Source organism: Papio anubis, chromosome 18, assembly GCF_008728515.1.
Source record: "Papio anubis isolate 15944 chromosome 18, Panubis1.0, whole genome shotgun sequence".
NCBI lineage: Eukaryota > Metazoa > Chordata > Mammalia > Primates > Cercopithecidae > Papio > Papio anubis.
Window position 1 is genome coordinate 8,773,536 of NC_044993.1, and position 13,350 is coordinate 8,786,885.

Below are 13,350 nucleotides of genomic sequence, written 5' to 3' on the forward strand. Positions count from 1 at the left end.
AGGGTGAGGTCTGGAATGAGGTGTCTTCACAGGACCCACAGGGGGATCTGGCGCAAGCTGAAGTTTGAGACCAGGATGCTAGACTCTGAACTACTTGAGGACAGAAATCCTACTTCTCTGTCCCCTGAGTACCTAGCCCAGTGCTGGTCTTCAGGAGGTATCAAAAGCTATTTGTTGGGCGGATGGTGGGTAAACGAATGAGTGGATGAGAGGCCATGCATCTCTGTGCAGCTCTGCTGAGTGTATCCTCTTTTGTCTTGCACTCCATTCCTGCTTCCGCTGGGATGTGGGTGCTTCCTAGGCCAGTGCCAGGGGCTACAGGCATGCCAGGTGACAGCAGATGAGACCTACTTTGGAAACCTGTGTCCGACTCAGGGCAGCTACCTATGGGTGCAGTACCAGTGCTGGGAAGGTGAGTCCCCAACTTGCTTAAGCATAGAAATTTCCCTCTATTTCACGGCATGTCCAGCTTCCCCTGAAAACAGAGACAGCAGCCACCCACGTGGGCTCATCTCTGTGTTCTAAGAGACTCCCTCATTCAAAATTGCTCCCCTTGGCTGGGCACGGTGGCTTACACCTGTAATCCCAGCACTTTGGGAGGCAGGAGGATAGTCTGAGCCCAGGAGTTGGAGACCAGCCTGGGCAATACGGAGAAACCCCGTCTCCACAAAAAATATAAAAATTAGGCTGGGTGTGGTGGCTCACGCCTGTAATCCCAGCACTTTGGGAGGCTGAGTGGGGTGGATCACTTGAAGTCAGCAGTTCGAAACCAGTGGCCGACATGGTGAAACCCTGTCTCTACCAAAAAAATACAAAATTTAGCCAGCCGTAGTGGCATACATCTGTAGTCTCAGCTACTTGGGAGGCTGAGGTGGGAGAAATGCTTGAACCTACAAGGCAGAGGTTGCAGTGAGCAGAGATCACGCTACTGCCCTCCAGCCTGGGTGACAGAGTGAAACCCTGTCTCAAAAAATAAAAATAAAAATTAGCAGGTGTAGTAGTACATGCCTTTGTCCCAGCTACTCAGTCTCTACTGAGGTGGGAGGATCATCTGAGCCTGGGGAGATCGAGGCTGCAGTGAGCCATGACTGCACCACTGCACTCCAGCCTGGGTGAAAGAGCAACACCCTGTGAGAAAAAAAAAAAAAAAAAAAAGACCCACATAAAAATACTGGACAGGTAGCCAGAAGAGAGTCAGTTGTAAACAGAAATGTGCAATTGTGCTTCACAAGGGCATGCAGCATTTTGTGTTTTAATCCACAGCTCTGCAGCTGATGGTGTCCAGTGAGAGTTTCATCTTTGACAATGTCACCATCTCCCTGATGTGGCTTCTCTCACCCTACATAGGAAACCTGTCCTGTATAATTAGTACAGGAGACGGCCACATTTTCGATCCCTACAACCCGCCAAGGTAAGAGAAATCTCTGAGCCTTGAGGCAGGTTGTATGTATCATCAGTTTTTTGCCTCATAACAAACCAACCCAAAACTTGGTGGCTTAAAACAATAGTTACCATTTCTTACGGTTCTTTGGAGAGCTGGGTGGCTTTTCTTGTCTGAGTGGAGTCGGCTGGGGTGGGCTGTCTAGGAAGACCTCACTCACTCACATGCCTACTGGTCAGCCGGATGTCAGCTAGAAGCATGTGCTGTTCATCACCCAACAGGTTAGCCTGGGCTCATTCACACGGTGGCAAAGTGTTCCTAGCAGCAGAGCCTGATGCGCAAATGTTTTTTCAAATCTCTGCTTGTGTTACATTTTCTAAGATACCGTTGGCCAAAACATGTTCCATGGCCAAGACCAGATTGAAGTGGTGGAGGAGTAGACCCCACCTGATAGAAGGAGCTGGAGCCGCACTGCAAGGCGCTGCCATACAGGGATGGGAGGAAGTGTTGCTGCTCCTTTTGCAATCACTCTACCTCATAGATTTTCTTTTCTTTTTTTTCTTTTTTTTTTTTTTTTGAGACAGGGTCTTGCTCCATTGCCAGGCTGGAGTGCAGTGGCTCAATATCGGCTCACTGCAACCTCCACCTCCCGGGTTCAAGCGATTCTCCTGCCTCAGCCTCCCAAGTAGCTAGAACTACAAGCATGTGCCACCATGCCTGGCTAATATTTGTAGTTTTAGTAGGGACAGGGTTTTCACCATGTTGGCTAGGTTGGTCTCGAACCTCTAACCACAGGTGATCTACCTGCCTTGGCCTCCCAAAGTGCTGATAGTACAGGTGTGAGCCACCGCACCCAGCCCCCTGTCACATTTATGTTCGTGGCTGCCTTGAATGTTTTGTGGTGTCAAATGAGAAACCATACACAGTGATGCTTTGGGGGCAAATGTCTGGGTGATACAAATACCTATGCCATTGTTCTGTGGGTTTCTTCCTGATTGCTACGAGTTTATAAAGAAAACAACAGACTGTAAGTTACACAGTCTTTCAGTCCCTAAATCTTGTACAACTTGAATTTAGCATAAGTCAAAATTGCCTACATGCAGCCCCACTATGACTCACAGCTACATAGGACTTTTCAGTGATAAATAGCGGCTTAGAACAGAAGCAAATGGGACCAAATGTGAAAGTTTGTTAAGTCTGGATGGAGAATCCATGGATGGTTGTTGTATTACTCTCTGGAAGTTTTTGTGCGATTAAAATCTAAAACACAATGAGCACTGTTTTACATTTGCAATCTCTCTGGGCATTAGCTCTAAGCAAGAATCACTGGCATTTTTTTTCTCTTCAAAGATGGTGGCACCCCCTCCACCACTGCCCCACCAAAATAGTCCATTTTCCTTTACATTAAAGATCAATTGGACCTTGAAACTACCCACCCACTTTTTTTGGGGGGGAGGTGGGTGGAGTCTCACTCTGTCACCCAGACTGGAGTGCAGTGGCATGATCTCGGCTCACTGCAACCTCCGCCTCCCAGGTTCAAGCGATTCTCCTGCCTCAGCCTCCCAAGTAGCTAGGACAACAGGCACATACCACCACGCCCAGCTAATTTTTGTATTTTTAGTAGAGACAGGATTTTGCCATGTTGTCCAGGCTGATCTTGAACTCCTGACCTCAAGTGATATGCACCTTGGCTTTTCAAAGTGCTGGGATTACAGGCATGACCCACTGCGCCTGGTCATCACCTACCTTTTAAAAATCATTTTTATAAACACTGGGAAATGCCTGTCTGACGCCTTCTTATCAATACTAGCAGCCACAGAACTCAGTTTATGATATGGAAAATAGCACGAATTTTGATTTTTGAATATACAGAAGCCTCATTTTTTTGGTGTAAATATCACTGTGCTTTTCTCTTATGTGTTAGTACGGCCTCCTACTTTTTCTTAACTCCTCAGTAGTCTAAGAGGTGAGATTTTAAAATCAAACCATTCGTATCCATTGTAGATAAATAATAAGAGCTTCTGGGAAGAATTGCATTGTATAGAAGTCAGAAGACTTCTCTGTTAGAAGCTCCTTTTCACCTTGCCTTATATTCGTTTGCATGGAGGGCTTTTTTGTTTCTCTGTTTGTCATGGAAAATTTTCCACATCTCTGAAATTGTATTATAGGACTTACAGAACAATTTGCATGTGGTGAAATCTGTGCGAATCCAGCGTTGGTTAGCTAAGCGCCACCTACTGGCAAATGTAGGGATTGACATTGTTCTTCCGTTATTAATCGGCAGCTTCTGCACACAGCTGATGTTGGGAGTGCAGAGATTTGCCGGAAACCAATAATCCACAAAACAACACAAGCCTTAGAATGACCTAGAGCTAAAGTCCTCTCTGGGGGAACCAGAATGATAAGGCAGGAGCAATGGATCTAGAGAAGAGAGAGTAGCACGGACCCGAAAGCGTGTGGCATATTCAAATAACTGCAAGCACCTCGCCATGCCTGGAGTTCAGGGCTCTGTGGAAAAATGAAAGATGCTGAAAAACTCAGCAGGAGCCGGGTCCTGAAGAGCTGTTGATGCTAGACAGTCTAACGTAGGTGGGGTCTGTCAACTAAAGAAAACTAAAGAAAAATCAAGCTTTATAAATAAAGTTAGTTTTATTCAGAAGTCTTACTGAGGACCATAGACTGAGGACTGCAGCCCAGGAGGAGTCTTTCAAAGAGGTTCTGCCAGACTGCTCTAAAACAGTGTTTCAGTTCACGACTTCTGTATGGGTTGTGCAGGTTCAGTCCACATAAAATCACATCAAAGTTTGGGTGCAAGAGTACATCTGCCTCTTGATGACTAAAATATATCTTGTTGGCCGGCTTCAGTGGCTCATGCCTGTAATCCCAGCAGTTTGGGAGGCCAAGGTGAGTGGATCACTTGGGGTCAGGAGTTCAAGACCAGCCCAGTCAACATGGTGAAATCCCATCTCTACTAAAAAAAAAAAAAAAAAAAAAAAATAGCTGGACATGGTGGTGCATGCCTGTATTCCCAGCTATGCAGGAGGCTGATGGAGGAGAATCGCTGAAACCTGGGAGGCAGCGGTTGCAGTGAGCCGAGATCGTGCCACTGTTCTCCAGCCTAGGCAAAAGAGAAAGACTCTTTAAAAAAAAAAAAAAAAAGAAAGAAAAAGAAACTTGTCGTAGATTGCAGAAGCATAATCACTAGCTATCTCAGACATTACCTTTTCTTTTTATTTTTGTTTTTGTTTTGAGACGGAGTTTCACTCTGTCACCCAGGCTGGAGTGCAGTGGCACCATCTTTGCTCACTGCAAGCTCCGCCTCCGAGGTTCACGCCATTCTCCTGCCACAGCCTCCCGAGTAGCTGGGACTACAGGCACCTGCCACCATGCTCGGCTAATTTTTACTTTATTTTATTTTGGATGTTTAGTAGAGACGGGGTTTCACCGTGTTAGCCAGGATGGTCTCGATCTCCTGACCTCGTGATCCTCCCACCTCAGGCTCCCAAAGTGCTGGGATTACAGGCGTGAGCCACTCCGCCCAGCCAGATAATACCTTATATGTAAGAAAAGGACCAGTCATTTATCTTTTTAGGGATATAGTAACTCAGGCTGGAGATGTGGAAGCAGAGCACTCTATTCTGTTTTGTCCTCAAAGTGTTCTGGAGGGCTGCCTGTCGCTGCAGTCAGGAGCTTCCTGTGATGATGCTGGCAAACAGAAATGAGCACAGGTGTCTCCTTGAGTTTGCTACTTTGTCTCACAGGAACCAGGAAATAGACTCTGATGTGGAGCATGGGAAGGGAGTAGTAAGATGGGCAAGAGGAGAGTTGAACTGGGATGCAGGGGCCACAGAGGCTTTGCCGATCCTGCAGAAACCTCTGAGCTGGCATGGTCCTCAGAGTTGTTTCCAATTGAGGACAGAGAGCCAGACCATTATAATCGGCATTGAGTACTCGTTGGGTGCAGGATGTCCGTGGGATGGGAGGTAGGCTTGAGCGAGGCAGCTCCCTTTGGCTAAAAGGGACTCCTGTACATGGATTCAGCTGTGAGCCCTCAGCCACAGCTCACAGGTGTACTGGGGGATGCATGCCTCAGGCTTGAAGGGTGGAATCTGGAGGATTCCCGACAGCACCCACTACAGAGGATAATAGGAGGGTTTTCAGGTCAGGAACTACAGGTCTAAGTTGTTACCATTACTCTAGAACTCACTGGATTTTTTTTTTTTTCTTTTTGAGACAGGGTCTTACTCTGTCGCCCAGGCTGGAATGCAGTGGTGCGATCTCAGCTCACTGCAACCTCCACCTTCTGGGTTCAAGCAATCCTCCTGCCTCAGCCTCCCTAGTACCTGGGATTACAGGTGTGCACCACCACGCCTTGTGTTTTTAGTAGAGATGGGGTTTCGCCATGTTGGCCAGGCTGGTCTGAAACTGCTGACCTCAAGCGATCTACCCTCCTCAGCCTCCTGAAGTGCTGGGATTACAGGCATGAGCCACCACGCCCGGCCAGCCATGCACTTTTAAACAACCAGATCTTGTGAGAACCCACTCACTACCAAGAGAGCAGCACCAGGGGGATGGTGCCAAGCCATTCATGAGAAAATGCCCCTATGAGCCAATCACCTTCCACCAGGCCCCACCTCCAACACTGGGGATTACAATTCAACGTGAGATTTGGGCAGGAGCACAGATCCAAACCCTGTCAGTGCATGTGTAAATGCGTGTCTTTGTGTCTCCCCAAACGCTGGTCACGTCCCTGACTGTGGCCGGCAGTGTGTCCAGCAATGTGACCCACCAGTTCACATCTCCTGGGGAATTCACCGTGTTTGCTGAATGCACAACCAGTGAGTGGCATGTGACAGCCCAGAGGCAAGTGACCGTGCGAGACAAGATGGAGAGGCTCAGTGTGACTGCATGCTCCGGCCTGTCCCAGTCCGGAGCCGCCCCCCTCTGCCAGGCTGTCTTTGGGGATCCTCTGTGGATTCAGGTGGAGCTTGATGGAGGTGAGTCTGCAGAACTGGGCACATCAAGGCAAGTGATAAAATCACTGATTTCCTCCAAATCTGTCCAACTCTCAGGCCTTAATAAGTAGTGGGCCAGGTGCAGTGGCTCAAGCCTGTAATTCCAACACTTTGGGAGGCTGAGGCGGGCGAACTGCTTGAGCCCAGAAGTTCAGAACCAGCCTGGGCAACAGGGTGAGATCCCATTTCTATAAAAAGTACAAAAATTAGTCAGGTTTGGTCGCACCAAGTAGTCCCAGCTACTTGGGTGGCTCAGGTGGGAGGACGGCTTGAATCCGGGAGGTCGAGGCTGCAGTGAGCTGAGATCATGCCACTGCACGCCAGCCAGGACATCAGAGTGAGACCCTGTTTAAAAAAAATTAAAGAGTAACAAGGATCACCTACTGAGCTCTTTTTTTTTAGGAGTTTTGCTCTTATTGCCCAGGTGGAGTGCAATGGCGCAATCTCAGCTCACTGCAACCTCCACCTCCTGGGTTCAAGTGATTCCCCTGCGTCAGCCTCCCAAGTAGCTGGGATTACAAGCATGCGCCACCACACCTGGCTAATTTTTTGTATTTGCTAGAGATGGGGTTTCACCACGTTGGTCAGGCTGATCTCAAACTCCTGACCTCAGATGATCCACCTGCCTTGGCCTCCCAAGGTGCTGGGATTATAGGTGTGAACCACTATGCCTGGCCGAGTTCATTTTTAAAGTATCATTTATTCATTTATTTAGCACCTAGTGTGTGCCAGGCACTGTTCTCAGTGCTTTGCATAAACTTGCCTACTCATTACATACTAGTATTATCTTCATTTTACAGATGAAGAAATGAAGACACAGAAAGATTAAAACATTTGCCCAGAGTCGGAAGGCTAGTAAGCTAGTGAGCGCTCCCAGCCTTCCAAAGGCCCTTTTTTGCATCCCTGTAGAACCGAACTTCAAAGTCACTTCCTGTTGGGAATTTGATTAGGATGAGGTGGCACTGGGACTGCTACCAACTGGGCCTGAGCCCATCTCAGTGTAGCCAGCATCGACTAGCTTGGCACACAATCAAGTTGCCCCTGGCCAAGGCCAGTATTCAGCTGCCCCACTGGTATAGCCATGCCAGCTGTTATGACTGGGGTCCATTCTGACTGGTCACAGTGTGTTTTTTGATTGGTCACAGAGACTGCTCTAATTGATTGTCATGTCCATTCTGATTGGTCACAGTGTCTATTTTTTTTTTTGAGATGGAGTCGTGCTCTGTCATCCAGGCTGGAGTACAGTGGTGCGATCTCGGCTCACTGCAACTTCCACCACCCAAGTTCAAGTGACTCAGCCTCCTGGGTATCTGGGACTACAGGTGTGTGCCACCATGCCTGGTTATTTTTGTGTGTCTGTGTATTTTTTTTGTATTTTAGTAGAGATGGGATTTTGCCATATTGGCCAGGCTGGTCTCGAACTCCTGACCTCAGTTAAGTTACCCGCATCTGCCTCCCAAAATGTTGGGATTGCAGGCGTGAGCCACTGCGCCTGGCCACAGTGGTTGTTGTTGTTGTTGTTGTTTGGTTTTTGTTTTGTTTGTTTGGTTTTTGTTTTGAGATGGAGTCTTGCTGTGTCCCAGGCTGGAGTGCAGTGGCATGATCTTAGCTCAATGCAACCTCCGCCTCCCAGATTCAAGCAATTCTTCTGCCTCAGTCTCCCTAGTAGCTGGGATTACAGGCACCCACCACCACACCCAGCTAATTTTTGTATTTTAGTAGAGACAGCGTTTCACCATATTGGCCAGGCTGGTCTGGAACTCCTGACCTCATGATCCACCTGCCTTGGCCTCCCAAAGTGCTGGGATTACAGGCATGAGCCACGGCGCTCGACCTGTGTTTTCTGATTGGTCACAGGGACTGCTCTGATTGGTTGTCATGTCTATTTTGATTGGTCAGGGTGTCCATTCTGATTGGTCACAGTGTCTATTCTGATTGGTCATGGCATCTATTTGTTGGTTGCAGTGTCTATTCTGATTTATCAGAGCATCCATTCTAATTGGTTGGTGCCGATGCAGTGCTGGTTGTTAAATATTTTAAATTATCACCCCTTCTATCAATAGAGACCCTCCTGGCTAAGACTCATCCTCACCCAGGGCAGCGTTTTTCCTGAAGCCCAGGCCCAATTTGAGATCAGAATAGAGGCCTGTTGATGTAAACAGGGCAGCACAGAGCTAGTGCAGTGAGCACGTGGCTCGGTTTGACCTCACATCCCACCTGGAGCCCTCTCATAGCAATAGCTATGGAAGCCAAAATGGGGCTTTAACACAGCGCTCAGGAAACCCCTTCAGTTCTTGTGTGCTTATTGGATGAAGAGGGCTCATATGTGCACCTGAGGAAACAAAATAATCTTTCATTTATTTACTCATCCTACTAATATAATTGAGTGCCTACTCTGCCGGGTGTGGGGGAGGCAGCAGTAAATATGAAAGTCAGGGTTCCCATTCTCATAGGGCTTACGTCGTAGTCATCATCATCATCATCATCCAGGCAAGAACTATGCTAGCTTGGTTTTCACTGGAAAGAATCCTCATTTGTTGATTTAAGTCAGATTTTAAGAGTCAACCACAATATTTAGCATCCAGTAGAACAACCATCTGCAAACTGCAAGGGAGCCCCCATCTTGCCGTGAATGGGCTGAGTTCTCATGTTGGTGTGCAGAGTTCCGGAAAGTTACCAGTGTAGGTTGAAGGAATGGCTTCGCTTGCTCCTGCTTAAAACAAGACCCAAAGCTAATTCTTATGTGTAAAAATTAGCCCCCACTCTTAAGAGATGCTCCCTTTTAGTCCTCCTCCTCCCCCCACCAGGACATCTCTGGCAACTAAATGTGGTAATTTTTTAATTACAAATATTTAGGTTCTCAGGTAAGACACGCGTAGTATAAATAAGTTAGAATATGCAGATGAACAGAGAGGACCCCCAAATGACAAAATCATGGCCGGGCATGGTGACTCACGCCTGTAATCCTGGCACTTTGGGAGTCTGAGGTGGGCAAATCACGAGGTCAGGAGTTTGAGACCATCCTGGCAACATGGTGAAATCCCATCTCTACTAAAAATGCAAAAAATTAGCTGAGCGTGGTGGCAGGTGCCTGTAATCCTAGCTACTCGAGAAGCTGAGGCAGGAGAATCGCTTGAACCCAGGAGGCAGAGGTTGCAGTAAGCCAAGATGGCGCCACTGCACTTCAGCCCAGGCAACGGTGCCAGACTCTGTCTAAAAAAAAAAAAAAAAAAGACAAAATCAGTTATTAACCTAATACTTAGGGATAATCACCATTAATATTTGAAGAAAGGGGCACATCCTTACATATTGCTTTGTATCTGTGTCTGTATCCATGTCTATATCAGAATCAGGCTTCAGAGACTGAGTCTGAGCTGCCATAGTATTATCAACCACATGGTTGTTACCAACATTCTTAAATTTTTCTTACCCCACCTAGGAACAGGAGTGACTTACACTGTGCTTTCGGGTGACACAACCCTGGCCAAGTCCACCACCCAAAGGGGCTCGCTACCATACAATCTGACCCTGGACACAGAAACCCAGAAACTGATGGGCCCTGGGAGGCACCGCCTGGAGATCCAAGCCACCAGCAGCACCATCTCCTCCGCACTCTCCGGGAACATCACTGTCCACTTGGTGGAGCTGCTGTCAGGGCTGCAGGCCTCCTGGGCTTCTGAGCATTTGGAACTTGGACAGGATCTATTGATCAACATCTCAGTGGCTCAGGGCACCCCAGAAGAGCTGACCTTTGAGGTGGCAGGACTCAATGCAACCTTCTCCCACGAGCAAGTGAGCTTTGGAGAGCCATTTGGGATTTACCGCTTGGCTATTCCAGTTGAAGGTACATGGGGTTAGTGGCTCGCCTTCTGATGCCCCTCCTCTTCCCCTTCTGATTTGGTGCCCAGGGTCCTGCCAGCCAGTTTTCCAGTGTGTCCTGGACATAGATGTGGTTCACAGCACCCTGCCTGGGTCACAAGATAAGGAACAGCCAGGTGTAATCTGCCATTATCGAGTTATCGGTTCTCAACTTTGGCACTTCTGACATTTGGGGCTGGATCATTCCTTGTTACAGTTGGGGGCTGGTACTGAAGGAGTTTTGGCAGCATCCCTGGCTTTTGTTCACTAGATGCTAGTAGCACCAGCACCCCAAGTCATGATGATAAAAATGTCAGACATTGCCAAATGTCCCCTCGGGGGAAAAATCACCCCCATTTAGGGCCCCTGTAAGAGACCAGGCATATTCAGATTTCCTCAAACATCTCTAGAGCAGAGTGTGGTTTGGGGAACTGCAGGTGATGCCCTGGGGGAAAGAGGTAAAAACCAGAATGGCAGAGACGGGGATGGAGAGAGGAAGTGTTGCCGACCGCAGGGTCTTAGGCTCTGATGTACTGAAACGCTCACGGACGAGGCTGTGTTCAAACATAAAGGAGGCAGCACTGGAGTGGAGGTTCAGGGGTTGACTCTGCAGAGAGTCCGGAAGGCGTTCTTTTTTTTTTTTTTTGGAGACGGCGTCTTGCTCTGTCTCCCAGGCTGGAGTGTAGTCAGTGGCGCAATCTTGACTCGCTGCAACTTCCGCCTCCTGGGTTCAAGCAATTCTCATGCCTCAGCCTCCCAAGCAGCTGGGATTACAGACGTGCACCACCATGCCCAGATAATTTTTTTTGTATTTTTAGTAGAGAGGGGTTTCATCATTTTCGCCAGGCTGGTCTCGAGCTCCCAACCTCAGGTGATCCACCCGCCTTGGCCTCCCAAAGTGCTGGGATTACAGGCGTGAGCCCTTGCGCCCAGCCTGTCTTTTTTTTTTGAAATGGAGTCTCTCTCTGTCACCCAGGCTGGAGTGCAGTGGCTTGATCTCAGCTCACTGCAACCTTCACCTCCCAGGTTCAAGAGATTCTCCTGCCTCAGCCTCCCTAGTAGCTGAGACTACAGGCATGTACTACCATGCCTGACTAATTATTTTAGTTTTAGTGGATATGGGGTTTGACCAAGTTGGCCAGGCTGGTCTTGAACTCCTGACCTCACATGATCTGCCTGCCTCAACTTCCCAAAGTGCTGGGATTACAAGCGTGAGCCACCGCGCCTGGCATTCTTAAAGGAGGTGGGGTGGGAAAAGGGTGACATTTAAGCATGTGGAGGTGGGGAATGTTCAGCGCCTGTGCAGTCTGGTCACATGCTTCTTGATGTGTGGTATATCTCATTAGCATGTTAAAGCTCTGCCCTGGGCATGATTTTTAGTATTATAAGGAAGCAAAGGGTAAAGATTGGTCATTTTTCTAGTCTTTGGTGCATGCAGGCTATAGGGTTAACTCCCTTGAGTAAGATTTAAGGTGGGAGCTGTTTATTTTCGTTTCCTCAAGGTCTGCAATCAGTGGGCAAGGTACCTTGAGCAAGATTTACGGTGCAACCTCTGGATGATCTGACTGGGGTCTGTGCCTGCCGTGGGCCACTCTCCCCAACCAGCTTGAAGTAGAGTCCTCGATGAGGCAGGGCAGGGGTCCAAGTCCCATCTCTGGTCTATCTCAGAAGTATTTGCAATGATGCTGATGGGAGGACAGACTGGCTGGCACCAGCCAGGGGAGGTGGCCACAGCACCCATTTGCATTTAATCTGTAAGGAACAGAGAATCCTTGAGGGCCCTGATGAGATCAGCAGGCAGAAATGTGATGAGAATGGCAGAGTCTCCAGCCCATCCAGGACCTGCCCGCAGGTCCCCCTGGATCTCAGAGGTGCGCTAGAAAACAGGTGACACTGTGCAGGTGTGGGGTTACAACGCCCTCTGCAAGCAACTCCACAAACCAGATAGCAGAAGGGACGATAGCTTTGAGAAGAAAACCACCGGGGCTTTGCCAGATACCAAGGGTCCAGCTTGGAAGAGGGAAAATCCGGAGGCAGCTGCAGCTGGAAAATCACACCATGCATGGGTTATAAGCCAGATGCAGATTTTGCTTTGTCACCTATAAAAATTACTCCTCCCCTGAAAGTCACGGCTGTAAAGGTCGCTTCACAGGGGAAGTTGATCTCGGTCTGATAAAATCTCCGCATGCCTTGTGACTTTCGCTCTCTGTTAGATGATGAACAGACTTCTCCTGCCCCTGAGGCCAACAGATTTGGACGACTCCAGGGCTGGCGGTGGGTGGAAGGATGGAAGGGGAACAGGACAGGGCAGGGACATTTGCACTTGGTGCCGGCCTGGTTCTTGAGGTTGAGCAAATGTTTGAAGCTGCCTTTTTCTTGTAGGAGCTTCTCTGGGTTCTTGGGGCCCCCAGCTGGGCCTTATAGGCCTTTGCTCCTCGGGTGGTGGGGGATGCCTCCCCGTTAGCTGGCCACATGCCCTGGCTGCTTCTCCTTGGCCACCTCCCCTCTCTGTTGGACTCTCCTCATTCTCCCTGCCCTCGTCAGCACCCCTCTCCCCAAGGCACACATCTGGTCCACAGAACATTCTGACCCATTTCTTAGCTGACTCCCAGCCAGATGCAGTTCTTTCCCAGATGCAGAAATGCAGCCCCTTCCTCCTGACGCCTTCCACCCCATGCGTGGTGGCATGAGCCTGTAATCCCAGCTACTTGGGAGGCTGAGGCGGGAGAATTACTTGAGCCTGGGAGGTAGGTGGAGGTTGTGGTGAGCTGAGATCGTGCCACTGCACTCTAGTCTGGATGACAGAGTAAGATCCTGTCTCAAAAATAAAATAAAATAAAATATTCCTTCTCCACTCTCTCCACCCTTCTCACAATACTGCTATGTCTCTCCCTCTTGGGAATCCCCAGTCTTATCTATTGAAAACCTACTTCTCCTTTGGAATTTAGCTCCAGCCCTGGCTCCATCCTGTGAACCATTTCTTTCTCTCCTGAGGTTGAAGCGGCCCCACCCACTGCCCACAGTGCCCCATGCCGATTCCTCCCATGGTTTGGCGTTCACTGTCCTATGTGTCTACACATCATAAGGCCCCTGAGG

General features: G+C 48.8%; 1 protein-coding gene across 2 annotated transcripts in view; it reads left to right on the plus strand.

The window, feature by feature from the left end:
* The window catches only part of PKD1L2 (polycystin 1 like 2), a 108,162-nt gene that overhangs the window by 13,930 nt on the left and 80,882 nt on the right, over window positions 1–13,350 (plus strand). For both annotated transcript variants that reach the window (XM_031658066.1, XM_031658068.1), the window contains exons 4-7: window positions 302–412; window positions 1,264–1,411; window positions 6,149–6,378; window positions 9,836–10,240. In XM_031658066.1, coding sequence (XP_031513926.1) covers window positions 302–412; window positions 1,264–1,411; window positions 6,149–6,378; window positions 9,836–10,240 — 894 coding nt within the window. The remainder of the gene's footprint in view (window positions 1–301; window positions 413–1,263; window positions 1,412–6,148; window positions 6,379–9,835; window positions 10,241–13,350) is intronic.